General features: G+C 37.0%; 2 protein-coding genes across 3 annotated transcripts in view; one reads left to right on the forward strand and one right to left on the reverse strand.

The window, feature by feature from the left end:
* Positions 1-3,631: 3,631 nt before the first annotated feature.
* Positions 3,632-4,081, forward strand: LOC127431685 (dynein light chain Tctex-type protein 2). The gene has a single exon (XM_051682201.1). It carries the CDS (start codon positions 3,632-3,634, stop codon positions 4,079-4,081), a length of 450 nt encoding a protein of 149 aa, XP_051538161.1.
* Positions 4,082-4,129: 48 nt separating this feature from the next.
* Positions 4,130-19,139, reverse strand: part of ift140 (intraflagellar transport 140 homolog (Chlamydomonas)) — a 61,385-nt gene continuing 46,375 nt past the window's right edge. For both annotated transcript variants that reach the window (XM_051681983.1, XM_051681984.1), the window contains 11 exons: positions 15,718-15,895; positions 12,899-13,089; positions 12,414-12,509; positions 12,183-12,315; positions 11,796-12,068; positions 11,464-11,646; positions 9,421-9,627; positions 8,936-9,148; positions 6,518-6,684; positions 6,257-6,398; positions 4,130-5,868 (listed from right to left, as the gene is read on the reverse strand). In XM_051681983.1, coding sequence (XP_051537943.1) covers positions 5,683-5,868; positions 6,257-6,398; positions 6,518-6,684; positions 8,936-9,148; positions 9,421-9,627; positions 11,464-11,646; positions 11,796-12,068; positions 12,183-12,315; positions 12,414-12,509; positions 12,899-13,089; positions 15,718-15,895 — 1,969 coding nt within the window. In that variant the 3' untranslated portion in view covers positions 4,130-5,682. The remainder of the gene's footprint in view (positions 5,869-6,256; positions 6,399-6,517; positions 6,685-8,935; positions 9,149-9,420; positions 9,628-11,463; positions 11,647-11,795; positions 12,069-12,182; positions 12,316-12,413; positions 12,510-12,898; positions 13,090-15,717; positions 15,896-19,139) is intronic.

The raw sequence follows: 19,139 nt of genomic DNA on the forward strand, positions 1-19,139 counted from the left end.
AAAAGTCGGTCTGCTCATTCCGATTTCACTGTGAGATCAGGCTGAAATAATAGAAAATTAAAATACAGGATGGTAATTTTATATAATTTTCATTATTATTATTATTATTATTATTATTATTATTATAAGGAGCTGACTGGTTATTTGTATAAAAACAGTTTATGTTACTACTTTAAAGTGATGTTATCTAATTACACAAAAATAATATGTATGTGAAATATATCAAAATGAGATAAAATTTACACTGAAATTCTATAACGAAGTAGTAACATCTTTGAATGAATGTTTTACTGCTGGATCTGACAAAAAAAAATTGTTTTGTAACCAAATAAACATTGGAGAATTTGGCCTTATATCTGTCATTTTCAATGATGTCTAGTTGTTCCCTGTTGCTGAAACACAGTTGCTGAATTGGTTATTCTGTTTGGTAAATATAAGATGGATCAAGGGTCCTTGAAGAAGCTCAGCCCCCCTTTGTCCTTTACAATGGAAACCATTTGTAAATCCAGAGCAATTATTGCTTAGCTTCTTCGGTATTTGCCTGAAACGGTATCAAATCCTACTTCAATTTGTAAAATGTTTATATAACCAAATTATATTTAAATAAAAATTACAATATTTTTATATAGTTAAAAAACATCTAAGCATTCTTAAACAAGATCAATTTACTTGACAAGCAAAATGGCATTAGATAATATGTTTTGTTTTCAAAGAAATCTAACTGAATTTAGTGAGGTTTATGCTTAAAGGAATATTCGTGGTTCAATACAAATTAAGCTCAATCGACAGCGTTTGTGGCATAATGTTGAATACCACAAAAATTAATTTTGACACATCCCTTCTTTTCTTTAAATCAAAAAAGCAAAAATCTGTGTTACAGTGAGGCCAATGGAAGTCAATGGGGACAATAAAAGTGAACGTGACCAATTTTTGGAGGGTTTAAACACTTTTGAAGCTTCTAATTTTATAAAAGCACTTCCATTCATTCTTCAGTTAAAACTCATGTATTATTTGAGCTGTAAAGTTGTATAAATGGTCATTTGTACAGTTGTTTTAGGGCTTCGTTTGTTGGCATTACATCCTCGTGGCAATGAAGTTGTCAAATTGGCTATAACTATAAGAGAAAAGGTTAATATTTGATTTTATCACACTAAAATCAGGTTAACAAACATATTTACTAATATTTTCTATTTCATTTTTATTCTATTTTTTTTTATTATTATTATTATCTCTGTCTTGTATTGTTTATTGCCAAGTACGCTGACACATGCAAGGAATTTGTCTTGGTGACAGAAGCTTCCCGTGCACAAAGCTCATTCTGATTCTGATATTGTTTACATCTTGTGGCTATTATTTTGAAACAGCGTATATTTTTTTTATTTTTATTTTCTCCCCAATTTGGAATGCCCAATTCCCAATGTGCTCTAAGTCCTCGAGGTGGCACAGTGACTCGCCTCAATCTGGATGGCGAGGATGAATCTCAGTTGCCTCCGCGTCTGAGACCGTCAATCCACGCATCTTATCACGTGACTTGTTCACCGCATTACCACTGAGACACAGGGCGTGTGGAGGCTCATGCTATTCTCTGCAGCATCCACACACAACTCACCACGCGCCCCACCGAGAGTGAGAACCACATTATAGCCACCATGAGGAGGTTACCCCATGTGACTCTACCCTCCCTAGCAACAGGGCCAATTTGGTTGCTAGGGAGTGCTAGTCAGCCTCTTTACTCCTTGAGCTACCCAGGCCTCAACAGCATGTATTTTTAATGTTTAAAAATTGGCCACACTGACTTCCATTGTAAGTGCCTCAATGTAACCCAACTTTTTTTTTTTTTTTTTAAAGAAAAGGACAGAGTCGAAAGGATTTTTTGTGGTAATTAATATTATGCCACAAACACTGCTGATTGAGCTTAACTTGTATTGAACCCAGAATATTCCTTTAAAATGAGAAAAATTAGCCTATTTGCCTTGCTTTTATTATTATTTTTATTAATTTTTTTTACCCCATTGGCATTTTTTTCTTCTTATTTTAAGCATAAAGTTTATGCCTACACAATTCTTATTTATAGAAAAATATGACAAAATTAACATCGCACGCCATTTTGATAGTCAAGTAAATATATATCTTGTTTTAAGAATATTCAGATATGTTTTTATTGGAAAACAAGACAAAAATAACCTACTAATAAAGAAAATTATTATTTGCAGGACAATAGCCTAATTTCCGTCCACTTCTCACGGTATTTTGTTATCTACAAAGTGAAAATGCATACATTTTTTGGGGAAATTTGCCATCTTCTGCCTGTTTCCATTCAAATGGCCTTTCATCAATAAAAATGGTGTGCATGATGACGTCATGTTTAAAAAAAAAAAAAAACACTTTGTCGCATAAGTTTTGGTTTATCACAAAAGAAATCTGCCCTTAAGCCGTTTCCATACAGAAATATGTGTATATCGCTAACTGTGAACATTTCACCTGCCAGATGTCCCTATTTTTTTTTTCCTCTGAAGTTTTGGTAAAATGGGGAGACTATTGAGACAATTCATTCAAATTAGTCAGCTTACTGGCATTTTAATTCACAAATAAATGCAATCAAAAGGGAGCTGTCGCACTGCCATCACAACTGCATTATGTCCTGTATATCTGTCCAGCAACTTTTAACGACCAACTGAACTTAATTATCATCTAAAATTAATTTTAGCGTCATAATGCAATTTACATTTTCTGAAGAAGCTCAGCAAATGCGATCCGATGTAAAGAGCGTTAGATTTAAAATATTTAAACGTTTAAAATGTTCAAAAGCTTGTTTTCTGAAAGTGAACTCAGCATTGGACAAATAGTTCTGATAGTTTATAGTCTTGAAGTATAGAAAATATCATTCAGCCGACTTTATTAACAGGGTAAGGCTAATTTAAGTTTGTGTAAAGAAAAGGCATATATATATATATATATATATATATATATATATATATATATATATATATGTATATGTATATATTTGTTTGTTTTTTTTTTTTTTTTAATTTAATGCGTTTTTCGTGTGGTAATTTATTTAATTTAATACAGGTATATTTTGCCGGCATTTTTTTCAAAAGCTAAACAATAATTTAATAGAATTGGGCTATATGTTAGTGTTCCAGAAAAATCACACTTAAGCTTTTCTCCTAGTATTGTGTATTTATTTTTTATTTAAAACATCTTTGTGCACAGAAATTATATGTTTTAACGGAAGTTATACGGAAAAATATTATGTCAACACTTGTGAAATTTCAATCAGTTTAATTTTGATGCGCTAAAAAAAAATCCTTGGATGGAAACGTAGTTAATGATAATTGTGGAAATGTCCTCAAGCTTAATGAAAATTATTTCACAGTGCAAAAGTTCCTTATGGTCCTAAAACGATGTAATTTTCTCCTATGCAAAATATGCTAAATATTTTTTTGTTTTGTTTTCGTTAGATCGACCCTCATATTGATATTTGAAACTCAGACTCGCTGAGACCGTTAGCAGATCGTCAGAAGATCTTCAGACTTCCAATTCACTGCACATGTTTCTGTATCTATTGATGCAAAATAACGCAGAACAAACACGTTATTCAAGCCAGCAGCTTTAAAGCGCAGCAGAAATGTCAGATCCAAAGATTCACGTTGAGACGAACAATTCTGATAGACACACCAACGGGAAAAACCGAGAACGCCCGGTGTGTGAATCGAACCACAAAATATCTCGCCCTAATCCCTTTCAACTGGGACCTGCCCTCAAATTTCAACCACATCTGATTCGGGAGAAATGCGAAGAACTGGTCAGGGATGGATTTGCTGAAAGAGGATACGACCACGACGTGTGCCGGTCTATCTCAGAGAATGTGCGAGGGAATATACTGGCCATGCTGAAGACGATGTTCGACCGATATCGGTTCGTCGTCAATATCGCGGTCGGCGGTAAGACGGGCCAATCAGTGAAGATCGTGAGCCGGGCTCTGTGGGACGCTGATGTCGACAACTACATCACAATCAACTACGAAAATCGAGATCTGTACACAGTGGCAACAGTGTTCGCGATCTACTTCGAGTGATGCATTGAAATGCATAAACTGTATTTACATAGACAAAAGCAACTTTGGCATTTTTTTATTATTATTTTGCATCCTCTCAACAAAGGAGTAAATAAGTAGAAAATGTTATTAAAATGTATACAAGGTATATGTTACAAAGATAGCAGAACAAGTCAGGTCATTAAATAAATTATACAAAATGACTTAAAGATTGTGGTCCCACTGATTCCTCTTTTAAAAGGCCAGCGCACATTACATTACATACCCTGATAGCACATGTACATCACCCAGACGTCTATTCGATTTGTGTGTTTAGATCTGGAAGACGTCTATTTTAGGTTGTTTGCTCATCATTTTGTCTCGGATGTCAATAACATCCAGCAGATGTCTGTGAGACCTTTATGATTTAGAATGTTTGTGAATTGGATCTTTATAAGATGTTTAGCAGATGCTTTCCAGATGAAAAGATCTAAAACAGACATCTCAGCATACTGGGTATATATCCTGTGCATTACTTAAAGTGACAGATCACCCAAAAATAAAAATTCTCTCATCATTTACTCACCCTCATGACATCCCAGATGTGAATGACTTTCTTTCTGCTGCTGAATGCAAACGAAGATTTTTAGAAGAATATCTCAGCTCTGTAGGTCCATACAATGCAAGTGGATGGTGACCAGGCCTTTCAAGCTCCACAGATCACATAATGGCAGCATTTTATCCAGTGGTTAAATCCATATCTTCAGAAGCGATATAATTGAGAAACAGTTGAGTGTTGCTGAGAAACAGATCAATATTTTCCTTCCTTTTTACTATAAATCTCCACTTTTACTTTCACTTTCACAGTCAGAAAGTGAAACCAGAGATTTATAGTAAAAAATGAATTAAATATTGATCTGTTTCTCACCCAAAGTGATAGCATCGCTTCAGAAGACATGAAGTTAACCACTGGAGTCATTTGGATAACTTTTATGTTGACTTTAAAGTGATTTTTGAAGCTTGAAAGGTCTGATCACCATCCACTTGCATTGTATGGACCTACAGAGCAGATAGAAGAAGAAAGAAGAAAGTTGTAAACATCTGGGATGGCACGAGGGTGAGTAAATGATGAGAGAATTTTCATTTTTGGGTGAACTATCCCTTTAAGGCAACCCGCAAAGTAGCTTTAAAGTCAAAATCACACAACCCATCCATTTACTAGACTGAGAAATTCTAGCAGTCCCTTAGTGATATGGCACATTTTAAAGGAATATTCCAGGTTCAATACAAGTTAAGCTAAATCAACAGCATTTGTGGCATAATGTTGATTACCACAGCAAAATAACCTCATTTCGACTTGTCCCTCCTTTTATTTAAAAAAGCATAAATCGAGGTTACACTGATGCACTAACAATGGAAGTGACAAGTCGAAATAAATGTTTGTGGTAATCAACATTATGCCTGCTAATTGGGCTGAACTTGTATTGAACCTGAAATAATCCTTTTAAGAGAGTGGGTGAGCAAACCAAGACTCCTAGGCAGACTTGTAGGCTAGTAGTGTGTGTTTTGGGTGCACTGGGAAATGCGTGCAAGTAACTGTTGGTATCGTAAGGATCAACCCCCTAAAGGCAATAACTTTTTTCTCAATGATTGATGTTCTCATCTTCCTCCACTTCATCTTCATCGGCAGCACATGTATTGGAGGTGTCTCCATAGGCGAGGCGGATTCCAGCGGCATTCTGTAGTGCCTCAAGACTGCTTTGACTTACATATAAGCTCATATTTATGTTGGGGCGTGCCGATCTCAAGTCCTCGAGTTTACTCCATGCCTAATACACATACAAAAACAGATTAAAATGAATTATATTGGAAATGGATGTTAAAACTTAAAGTCAACATGAAATGGTGTTCGCAACCCAGTTTTCTTTCATAATGTGACACATTTTCAAGCGAAACAGGATATTTAATGAGCCCAAAGCGTTGAATGAATGAATGAATGAATGAAGCGTTTTTCCACCATCAGGCAGAATGTTTCTAAACACGCTGAGTAACAGGCTTTGGTAACCGTTCTTGGCCCTGATTTCTCAGCACTGTTAGATAACTGTACTTAGGACAGAGAGCCGTGCCGAACGGATGGGACGATTCACAATTGGTCACATGTCTAGTCATGTCAATGAGCCCAGATTGCTCTAGAGAGTTATGTAGCAGCACACATACCTGCTGGAATTTGCCCTGTTGGCAGTAGTGTTCCACTAGGAACCCATACACATCTCCAACACGCACCGCAGTGTCCAGATCCTTCTCATCCAGCAGAGACTCACACAAACATAATGCTTCCACTGTATCCTCTTCATGCAACCTAAGCACATACAAGGAAAAATACACAATAGTAAACACAGGTGTTGACAGCGTGCACAAATAAAACATTTGATTAAAGATAGAAAAATGGAGAGAGACTTGAAAATATTTCATAATTACCTTTGTGCCTGAATGAATCTCTTGATAAGGCTAAGTCTGTGTGTTAGTATGAGAAGTCTGCTGTCTGCCTCGTCTCCACTGCGACTCTTAGCTTTAGTCAAACACTTACACGCCTCTGTCAGAGCACCATACGCCTTCTCATAATTCTGATAATCATCGATTTCCACCTGTCAAAGTAATTACCTCATTTACTTTTACAAGTCAGGATCATCCTGATGGCATCCTGATTAAATAAAACATCAGCAGCAAGTTCCATTTTCTGTTTTGCCTCATTTTCAAATATTAAATCGACTAAGTAATATTCCTTTGCTCAGCACTGTCAATTGCACAGTACTACACTGCGGGAAAAAAATAAAATAATTTTTCTAGTAAAATATTAAGACATATTTAAAACAAGACACTTTTACCAGAGAAGCAAAATCACATTAGATGCCAGTTTGGTAAGAAAATAAGGTTGTTTTCCCTTTGAATTAGGTTTATTTTTCTTACCACAATGGCAATTTTCCCCCCTTGTTTTCAATCATAAACCTTGCATAACTGTGTTAGATTTCTCTGAAAACAAGAACCAAAAACAATAATTCTCTTATCATTTACGCACCCTTATGCCATCTCAAACTCGTATGACTTTCTGTCTTCTGTGGAACACAAATGAAGATATTTTGATAGAGATATGAAGTTTTTAGTCCATACAATCCAGTCAATGGAGTCCAGATTTTCAAGCTCCAAAACGGACATAAAGGCAGCATAAAGTTAACCTCATGTGACCATTCGTACACATGGGTGGACGTTGTATTTTGGCTTCGCTATAGGCAATGCATAATTTAAATTAATTTAAACTGACTGAGCTCAGTTCAGAAGACTCTGTGCTGTCAGTAAAGTCATGTGAGTCATGTGACAAAACAACATGGCGCCGATCACAGCGGAGTTTGTCTTTGGGAGAAACACCAACAAAACTATATCTGGTTAGAAACCTATTTACATTTTTTAATTGAAACCTGTTTGAGTCAAAAGATTAGAGTCTCTAGATTCATCTGATATGCCATTTATAATTGTTTTGTTATTTATTGCTAAACGCCACGCTGCTAAACACAATGCGCACTAATGTGTACATAAATGCGCATTTTAGCGCATTTATGATCAACAAATCCTGGTGTGATCAGAGGAACGTACATTCTATCAAGTCTTTCTGCTCTCCTGATCTGGAATTTCTTATGCTTCTGTGTAGACCATTCTGGCTACCGAGGGAATTCTCAGCGGTCTTTATCACTGCTGTGTACATCCCGCCACAAGCCGACACAGACCGGGCACTCAAGGAACTGTATGGGAGTATAAGTGAGCAGGAAACCGCGCACCCTGAGGCCGCGTTCATTGTGACCGGGGACTTTAATAAAGCCAGTTTAAAATCAGTCGCACCAAAATATCACCAGCACATTAGTTTCAACACACGAGGGGACCGGGTTTTGGACCATTGCTACTCTCCGTTCCGGGATGGCTACAAATCCCTCCCCCGCCCACCATTTGGCAAATCGGACCACTCTTCCATTCTGCTTCTGCCCGCTTACAGGCAGAAATTGAAACAGGAAGCACCCACCCTCAGAACGATCCAGTGCTGGTCGGACCAATCAGATTCTATGCTACAAGACTGTTTTGATCACACGGACTGGGAAATGTTCTGGTCCGCCTCTGATGACGACATCGAGCTTTACGCTGATAGCGTAATGTGTTTCATCAGAACGTGCGTAGAGCACGTCGTTCCGACCAGAACTGTACGAATCTATCCGAATCAGAAACCTTGGATCAAGGTTTATTTTTTTTTGCTTGTTTATTAGGTGCTACTTATGTCAAATTAAAAAGGGAAATAGAAAATGCACACAGCAGTCACACTCGGGTCTCAGGTGGTTAATCCATATGACTCGAGTACAGTGCTCTATGCATGCGACAAGTGCGAGGAAGTGTAATCGAGCTTCAAATCATGATCCTGCAAAGGAGACTGCAGATGTCAAGATTTACAGAGAAAAAGGACTTACAATTTGGTCTGTTTTCACCCAAAACCAATCGTATCACTTCAGAAGACTTGGATAAAACCACTCGAGTCATATGTGCTTTTTGGAGATTGAAAGTTTGGACCCTATTGACTTGCACTGTATGGACAAAAACACCTCATATCTCCATCAAAATATCTTTGTTTGCGTTCCACAGAAGAAGAACGTTTAAGACGACATAAGGGTGATAAAAAGATGAAAGAATTAGCATTTTGGGGTGAACTATTTCTTTAACATCTTATGTAATTTTACTTCTCAAGTAAATGTATCTTATTTTAAGAACGTTTCCATATTTTCACTGAAAGAAAGACGCATACTGATTAATTTTTAATCAAAATAATTTTTTGCAGAAATCCCAGAAACACACTCTCTGTACCTCGGCACAAGCCTCATAGAAGCCAGCGAGCAGGTCAAGGGCTCGTCCTTTTGTGTAGAAGCCAATAATATTCTTTATGATCTCCGGGTCATTCCTCCAGTCCAGTGACTGCAAGTAGTTTGCTGCCATTACATAAATTTCCTTCTGTCTGGAAACACCTGCAAAAAATACTATTTTCTCTGTATCGCCGGACTTTAACAGCGCTCGCATCGCCTGTCAATGAAAAAGACGAGAACAAAAGAAAAGCATGATATTGTTTCTCTAAAGGAGGCTGGTGAAAACTTATTTCAGAGTGATGTAAGATACTGTATATAAAACTACAGGAATTATTGATTTGAAAACCATCACAGCTATGTATGAAATTTTGGACGCAGAATGCTGCGATTGACCAATTAGAGACGATTTTTCCACAAAGCTGTGAAATAAGATTATGTATATTTATGTATTTGTATTGATTATGGAATCATTTTGTGCAAATGCCAAACCTTTATCTTGTTGCCGGCCTGTGTGTATTTCTTAGTTGCTAGGTGGTAGTTGCCCTGCCGCATACAACAGTCTGCGATTTTCTCCAGCAGTTCCTTTCGCCCGGTCTCAGACAGATGGGCTGAGTCTCGCGGCACCGTCAGACTTTCAGCCAGATCTTCGGTGATGGTCAAACTCTGGTCCAAACACAACTGGAGTGCCTCATTGTACTAAACACAAACACACAAATTCATTTATGGGTGTAACTAATTTTTTAAACTTTTGTGTCATTTTGTCTGAAAGTCATTAAAATTCCCACCACAGTGTAATTTCCAGAACATCTCAAATTCTGTATTGTGTTTAATAGAATTCTGTGCTGAAAATGACATTTTTAAAGGAACAGTTCACCTTAAAAATGAAAACTCTCTCATTATTTACTCACCCTCATGCTATCCCAGATGTTTATGACTTTCTTTCATCTGTTGAACACAGACAAAGATTTTTAGAAGAATATCTGAGCTCTGTTGGTCCATACAATGCAAGTGAATGGTGACCAGACATTTTAAGCTCCGAAATAACATAAAGGTAGCATAAAAGTAATCCATAAGACTCCAGTGTTTTAATCCATGTCTTCAGAAGTGATATAATAGTTGTTGGTGAGAAACAGATCAATATTTAATTCCTTTTTTTTTTTACTATAAATCTCCACTTTCACTACTTTCGCATTTTAAAAATGAAAGTAGATAATTATAGTAAAAAAGGATTTAAATATTGATCTGTTTCTCACCCAAAGTGATTGCAATGCTGCAGAAGGTATGGATTAAACCACTTGAGTCATATGGATTACTTATATGTGGCCTTTATGTTATTTTTTGAGCTTGAAAGGTCTGATCACCATTCACTTGTATTGTATGGACCAACAGAGCTGAGATATTCTTCTAAAAATCTTTGTTTGTGTTAAGCAGAAGAAAGAAAGTCATAAACATCTGGGATGTCATGAGGGTGAGTAAATGATGAGAGAGTTTTTATTTTTGGGTGAACTATCACTTTTACATTTTTAAATGATAAATAGCCAACTCCTTTCTCTTGCTAAGGCTAATTGCATACGTAATATTTGATGTATCCTAAATACACACAATTAAATTAAAATTTTCTACTTTTTCTATAATTTGGCAAAATTTCAGCTTGATTGTAAATGATGGTTAATAAAATATTCTGTTATAAATAAATAGGCTTTAAGGCCTGTGCGCCGAAACGTCTGAGTCCATTCCCCTAAGAATTTATGAAATAAAAACAACAGTAGTTTATTATCAGAGTGCCGATCATCCCCTCAGTGTATTACGAATGCCAAATGGATTGATGCACCCAAAAAATAAAATATAAAAGCAATATAAAATGATAGAGCGTGGTGTAAAAATAACTTTGTTGGACTAATAAAATATTCCGGTCACAAGTGATATTTACCTTGAATTTTCTTTGTTTTCATCAAACATCACTTGTCTTATATTTCATCTCAAGCATGCTCTTCACCGACAGTTTTATCCACTTGATTAACAAGTACACTAACTTTAAAAAAAAAACTTTATTAGGGGCAAAATTGTTTGTTGTGGTGGAAATGATGCTAAAACTGTGGGACAGTTGTAATTGTTGAAACATTTTTAGAAATAATTTTCACACAATAAATATTGAAATTGTTTATGTTTATTTCACTCTATGTTTAGATTATCATAGTTTTAAACATGTAATAATTTGTATTTTTATAATGGATTTTCTTAGTTTAATATTAAAAGTCTGTGTCTGGGACAAGACTAAAAAGAGTCAAATCTACACATAAAAGGCATTTGAAAAGTATCAAAAATAAATGATGTAGACCTGTAAAAAAGTTCCCAATTCAGTTTTAATGTGACTTTCATACAACAAAAAGAAAAAAGCTGAAATCTGATTGCTGACATAAAAAATTTTTTTTTTTAAAAAAACTGTCTGAACTATTTGTATATTATGCTACCATTTAAACAAGTTTGTGTTTATAGATATTTAATGAAATGATTGGGTGGGTATGTGTTCACCTTTTTGGCAGCCACCAGTAATTCCACAGCTTTCTGGTACTGTGCGTGTTTTATGAAGAAATCAGAGCAGCGTGCTAGTAAGGCAGGGTCACTGGTCTCATTCAGGTCCTCTGCAATCAGCTGCAGGGCTCCAAACTGCTCTGTTGCAAAAGCTAATTCCAAAGCCTTCGAGACATGACCTGCCTTGAGACCGAAAGAGACACACAGACAGAGAAAAAGGTGGAATGGACAAGCTATCAGCACCCCCTAGTGGTAAACTTGGTCACAGCATGCACTCTTATGCAAGAAGCAATGCATATTATTGACAAATCTAGCATGTATGTGCATGATACCTTGTGATAAAGCATAACAGCCCTGTCCATGTGCGTTGCTTTTTCTTCATAATACATGGCCGTGTCCATCATGTCCTCTGGGTTGCTAAGCAATGCCAGATTCATGAGTTGCTCATCCAAGTTATTCTCTTTACACAGTCTGATGGCGTTGTTATAGGCTTGAGCTCGTGTATAGAAGTGCACGGATTGGCTGATTTCATCCTGTCCTTCATACTGGCGTGCAACGTGATAGGATGCTGCTCTGTTCCCTGTCTCATTGGCTATCTCACTCGCCTGTCAATTATACAGATTTTCAATTTGTTGCATCAAGATTGCAATGGTATTTTAAATGGAACATATCGATTAAATGCATTTAATTTAATTGAACAGAATCACTCGTCCTCATACCTTTTGAATGTTCCCCAGATAACAGTGAACACGCACTTGAGACAAATAGTCCTGAGCGAAATCGTAGTAATGCAATGCAGCCTCCATGTCCGATTGGCTCTCCAGATAATGTCCCCACCACTTATACAGGTCCCTGTCCAATCACATACAGGAAAACAGAGTGTGAGAATATCAAAGCCAATCAGAATGCAGAGACTGTAATTATGAGACAATCGCTGCATACTAACTCACTTGTCTTTCATTTTATTGATGTAGATCTCCAATGAAACGTTATCATCCATGAGCATTCTTGGAACTTCAAACCGATGTGTGTCTGACTTCTCAAAACTACAGAGGAGGGAGAGATAAAATAGAGTTAAAGGAATGTTCCGGGTTATTTAGCTCAATAGACAGCATTTGTGACTTAAATGTTGAAGAATTAATGTAAGTGTGTTTATAAAATTATAAGCTTCACATTTCTGCCTTCAAACCTTCCAAAAATTGGCCCCATTCACTTCCATTGTAAGTGCCTCACTGTAACCTCCACTTTTGCTTTTTTTTTTAAAGAAAAGGAGGGATGAGTTGAAAATGTTTTGTTGTGGTAATCAACATTATGCCACAAATGCTGTCGATTGAGCTTAACTTGTATTGAACCTGGAATATTCCTTTAAGTGACTTCTTGGTGGTTACTGTAGCTGTGACTGTGCGAACGCAACAGTGTATTTGTGCGCACTCACTACACCAGCGCAAGGTTCTTGTCTCCCATAGCCTCCAGGTGTTTGGCGTAGCTGTAGTAAGTTGTTCGGAGGTGAATGCGGTCATGAGATTCTGCCGTCTCTACTGCCTGCTGCCACTGACCGGCTGCCTGATAGAACTTATTCAATAAATCAAACCTTCCACAGGACTTATACAAGAGCTCAGCATCCTTCTGCAGAGACAGACAATGAGATGATGCGATAAATTCAAATGTTTAAACTGAAATGTTTAGTCTTTGTTATTGTTATTAACTACTGGAGACAGAATGGCTCCATGTGCACTAGGTTTATTTAGATAACTTTGTGTTTGTGCTTGTGTACTTTAAATACAACATGAAACGTCCTTTGCAATGCATGTAATTTCAATAATGTCATGTATCTCAGGTGTTTCTTCAACTTCAGGCAACTTCATGTCAAAGGGGTTGATTTTAATTTAAACTAAGAGATTTCCACTTTTTACCAGGCATTCATCACTTATTTCTTGGTACATTTAAAATGCTTTTTATGTGTAGATTTGATTGTTTTAGCCTTGTCCCAGACCAAGACTTCTGATATTAAACTAGGAAAATCCACTATATATAAAAATACAAATTGTTACATGTTTGAAACAATGATACTATACACAAAGAGTGAAATAAACATGAACCATTCCAATACTTATTATGTAAAAATTATTTCTACGACTGTCCCACAGTTGTGGTGCCATTTCCACCACATCAAAAATTTTGCCCCTAATAAAATTTTTTTCAAACGTTAGTGTACTTGTTAACCAAGTGGACTTAGACCTCGTTTCCACCTGGTATTAAGATGCATTTCAGGTGATCCAATCACATGTGGTCAGCGCTAAATACAGGTCTAAACGGGGTCTAAAATGTTTTGGGATCGGATCACAGAAACCGCATATGAATGTGGTAAAAAATGACAATTTCAACCACTTCTGGGAGAAACAGCACAGTGGTTTCTTTTTTTTTTTTTTGTGCTCTTTTCGTCTTTTCTGACTTGTTTATTATCATGCAGTAACATACTGATATAGTGATTGATGTATGTCATCATGTATCAGAGACCCTCCCCTCTAAATCCGAACACATGTGGTCACAGGAGACGCATTTAAACGACCAGGTGTAAACAGTGATGTGTCTCACCTGACCACATGTGATTGGATCACCTGAAACACATCATAATACCAGGTGGAAACAATGTCAGAAGTGTTGGTGAAGAGCATACTTGAGATGAAATGTGAGGAAATATTTGAAAAAAAAAAAAAAAATCAATCACTTTTTATTTGGCATCATTTCCATTTGAGTTTAAACTTGGCCAAATTATGCAAAAAGTGTGAATATATAATTTACTTGTTTATTTAGGTTACATAAAATATTACCTATGATATCAACCTTAGCAAGACTTAAAGTCATTCCGGCAACTGTTCTGAGACTGCAAAATTTGTTCATTCTCACTGCAAGAGCTTTCCCGTAATCTGTGCTCGCATTTACACACATTCCGGGACAATCCCATGAAGACAAGAGAGACATCACGGTGTGCCACCTAATGTACAGCGTCTTGAGTTTACTAATAATCATGTCTTTTCTCTCGAGAAGCCCAATCTTTCATCCTTTTGCAAACAAATAAATTGTGTATGGTACAACTAAACTGACGGTTAATTTCATCGTCTGTGCGGATGCCGAGTAGCTCCCTGGTCCCAGTACCAGGGAGTATTTAATGAATTTAGCTTTTTAGAGCCTATAATTTCACCAGATGAGGTTTATTTATGAGGAATAAAAAAATCAGGAATAAAAAACTATCAACATAAGATTTTTGCCAATAACCGATAGTTCCAAAAAGCAACTATCGGCATCGATTAATTGGTAAAACTGATATATCGGTCTACCTCTAGTTTTAACAAGACTTTAATTTCTAGAAGTCCACAGTGCTAAAAGTCCCAAAGTTAAAAAAAACACCCATAAGTGACTCCAGTCAGGCTTCCTAAGTAACCAATCGGCCGGTTGTTAGGGTGGGTGGAGTCACGTTGGGTTAACCTCCTCGTGGTCGCTATAATGTGGTTCTCACTCTCGGTGGGGTGCGTGAGTTGTACATGGATGCCACAGAGAATGGCATGAAGCCTCCACACGCGCTATGTCTCTGCAGTAACGCGCTCAACAAGCCATGTGATAAGATGTGTGGATTGACGGTCTCAGACGTGGAGGCAACTGAGATCGTCCTCCGCCCTGGATTGAGGCGAGTCACTATGCCACAACGAGGACTTAGAGCGCATTGGGAATTGGGCATTCCAAATTGGGGAGAAAAAAAAACAAAAGAAAAAACACCCATATACTCTAACAGTGTTGGGTAAATTACTCAAAATATTACTTTAGCGCAAGTTATGTACTTAAAAGTAATTACTTTAATTGAAAGTCAGTAACTGTAATCTGATTACAAGAACTTAAAATGTAATGTTTACACTACTTTTTGGCTTAAAAGTAATTTGATTACAGTAACTAATTACTTCGTAAACGGATACACCCAACACTGTACACAAATACACTAAAGTCTGAATGTACGCATGTTTCTCAAACCCTTTGATCTAAAGTCTTTCATGCTTGAGATTAATTTTGAACACAAATATAAACTATATGTATGCATTCATTTTTTTACAGAATCAGAGTGTGCAGAGTTGTGGCTACTTTCAAGAATCTGATCTGAGATTTGATTGGATTGTGAGGAACTGAAACATTTTAGAGTATGATATTATTGGTTAATAATCTATTACTCTGCCGTCACAGAGGATGAGTTTGTGTGTATCTTACCAGCATGCCCAGTTGTGTAGCCAGCACCGCCACCTGTGCCTCCACCTCTGGCTCTTTTTCTGCATCCCTGAGAGCGCGAGCAGCCCGCGCATTACCCATGTTCCCCAGACACACGCGTGCCACGTCCAGACGACGACTCTTCACACACATCCGTGCCATGTTCTCCCACACTGCCTCACTGAAGAGCATACACACACAACATGCGGTCAGTTCACTGTTGAAAGCCAAATTTCATGTATGTAGGTCTCGTCAGTTGAATATATGGAGAAACAAAAAAGTTCTTAATATTAAAGTTTCTTCATATCAAACCAGATTTCGAGGGTTCCACCAGAACACATTGTTTAAAAAAAAAAAAAAAAACGAGACACTTTTTGACCAATTCATTTCCATCACATTTCAAATCTTTTGTAATTACTGGATATACATTTTAAAAACCATTTTAATCCAGACCTGTTAACTAATGAATAATTCAGATCATTTTATAAACTGGTTTGACTGATTTACTGAAAAGAACCAATTTATAAGAATGATTCACTTAGAAATCAGACATCACTAGGGCTTGCTTGGCTTTTTGGTTCAAATTGTAACCTTTATTTTTAAGAGTATAGATTAAATAATAAAGTACTGCATACAGTAAGTGCATTTATTTGCAAAGGTTTGTCTCTATTCTTAACCTTCCAATTCTGTTCGGTCATTTTTGACCGAAATATTTTCCCCCAATGTAATAAAAATGATTTTGTTTATCTGAGCTGTACAAGACTTAGTGACTTTTCCTCCACTTGCCATCTGAACACACATTTATTTTTATTTTTTTAGTTGATTCGATAGTCCTGCGGGGTTATAAAAAATTTAGACACTTTTGTTGTTTGCGGTCAAAATTGACCGACCAAAGGAAATTAATGGGAAAGACTAAAAAACAGAGATTTTTATTTTTTATTTTGCATCTAAATTAATTATGAAATCAAGATATTTATTTGCAAATAAGATCTAAAAAATACAAAATCCCAAAGAAGTGCATAATTCTATTTTTACTTCAGGGAAGAAGAAATGTTATAATTTCTTCAAAAAAAAAGAAAAAAAACTGTACTGTGTCCAGTAAAAAATGACCGTGAACAGCAAAGTGCGTGCCATAACTTCATCAGAATAGAAAGGATAAAGAGATACGTAGTTAACCCAAAAATTAAAATTACTCACCCTCACATTGCTCCAAACCCGTTTGACTTTCTTTCTTCCTGTGAAACACAAAAGGAGATGTTAGGCAGAATAACAGGAACTGAGAGACTCAGTCACCATTCACTTTCATTGTAAAGAAAAAAGATGCAATGGAAGTGAATGGTGACTGAGGCTAACATTCTGCCCAACATCTTTTGTGTTCCACACAAAGTTTTAGACAGATGCTCGGAATGACATGGAGTATATGATGACAGAATTGTTTAGATTTTTGGATGAAAAATCACTTACACTTTTGATTTTTCATTTGAAACATAACAGGTAGCATTAAGCATCAAATGCGATGTATTAAAGGAATGTTCCAGGTTCAATACAAGTTAAGCTGTGGCACAATGTTGATTACCACAAAAAATAATTGCGACTCGTCCCACCCTTGTTTATTAAAAAAAGCGGTTACTGTAAAATACTTATAATGGAAGTGAACGCAGCCAGTCCATAAACACTAAAATACACAACATTTCAAAAGTATAGCTACAAGATGGAACATTATACGTGTTTTAACATGATTTTAATGTGATGAAAATGCTTACAAACCTTATCGGTGTAAAGTTATATCCAATACCAGGATACAGGGTTTTGTTTTATGACAACAAAGTTGTAATATTGGATATATCTTTACACAGATAAGGTAGATAAGTCTGTAAAATGATGTTGTGGCTGCAGTCCATTCCACTTCATAAGAGAACCGTTCCAGCTATGCATGGAATGAGCCCATCAACACCCAACACACTCTGTAGGTCTCTCTATCCCACATTCTCTCTCACCCACTCGTTTGGCCCTTCATGCCCTCCCTCCTCTTTTCATCCACTCCCATCTGGTCTTTATTTATCCAAAATGCTCACATTCCCTCTCTCTCAATCTCTTGCTCGGTTCACTGCTTTAGTAGATACAGATGTGGGCAGTTTATTAGAGTTAGGCAACAGGAAATTCCCTGAATCTTTAGGGGCCCAGAGCCGAACAGCAGAAGAAGAAAAACAGCAGCAAAGTAGAGAGAGAAGTGAACATCATCAAGCAAACCCACCCAGTATGGATTACGAATACCATTTAATGTATAAAAACATAAAAATAAACTAGATTTTAGAATGTTCTGGAGAAAATGTGAGTGGTGCTTGCATGTGCAAAAGTCCCCACCATGATGTTGTGAGTGTTTGCCATAGCGTTGCTTTATGGTTTCTAAGATGTTCTGAGTGGTTTTTGTGTGTTGCTAGGTGGTTTAGAAGGTGTTCTGGGTGGTTGCTCACTGGCCCAAGTCAAAAGAGCCCACACCCAATGTCACTCCTTCAATGAAAATCTAAGATAATTTATCATGATCCTGATCTTTTTTTTTTTTTTTTCAACATCAATATTTTGGAATAAAGGTTATAAAGGTGCTATAACTGATCACCATACTTTTTAAGTTTTCCACCATTTCAAATAAAATGTTTGCCTTCACTCAAAATTGATGCTTTGCTTCGTACTCCCCAAATTTGTTTGTTAAATGACTGTATGTTGATGAATTCCAAACATTCGTAAATAGGGGGCGTGTGCACATTCATTCACAATTATCATAATCCACGCCCAAGAAAACGCCATATAAGGAAGGCACCAAACTCGCTAATAAATGCTTTTAACATCTATGCGGAACAGTAATGAAATAGTTTTTATGAATGAAGTGCATTCACATCGTAACATTTTGATTTAGCAAGCACAATAGCATCTCAAAGAAAGTGAGGGCTTACTGTCATCGCATGTTTTTGCTGTCATATGATGCTCTTTTGTGAATCAAACAGTTCAAGAAATCAATAAAAATGGTCTGACATGGGGGCCTGTGTAGCTCATCGAGTATTGATGCTGACTACCACCCTTGGAGTCACGAGTTCGAATCCAGGGTGTGCTGAGTGACTTCAGCCAGGTCTCCTAAGAAACCAAATTGGTCCGGTTGCTAGGGAGGGTACAGTCACATGGGGTAACCTCCTCGTGGTCGCGATTAGGGGTTCTCGCTCTCAATGGGGCACGTGGTAATTTGTGCGTGGATCGTGGAGAGTAGCATGAGCCTCCATATGCTGTGAGTCTCCACGGTGTCATGCACAGCGAGCCACGTGATAAGATACGTGGACTGACGGTCTCAGAAGTGGAGGCAACTGAGACTTGTCCTCCACCACCCGGATTGAGGTGAGTAACTGCGCCACCATGAGGACTTACTAAGTAGTGGG

This window comes from Myxocyprinus asiaticus, chromosome 41 (assembly GCF_019703515.2).
Source record: "Myxocyprinus asiaticus isolate MX2 ecotype Aquarium Trade chromosome 41, UBuf_Myxa_2, whole genome shotgun sequence".
NCBI classification, from domain to species: Eukaryota; Metazoa; Chordata; class Actinopteri; order Cypriniformes; family Catostomidae; genus Myxocyprinus; species Myxocyprinus asiaticus.

Bases quoted from the DNA above. Each gene is read 5' to 3' on its own strand.
- LOC127431685 (XM_051682201.1), top strand. From the start codon at position 3,632: ATGTCAGATCCAAAGATTCACGTTGAGACGAACAATTCTGATAGACAC.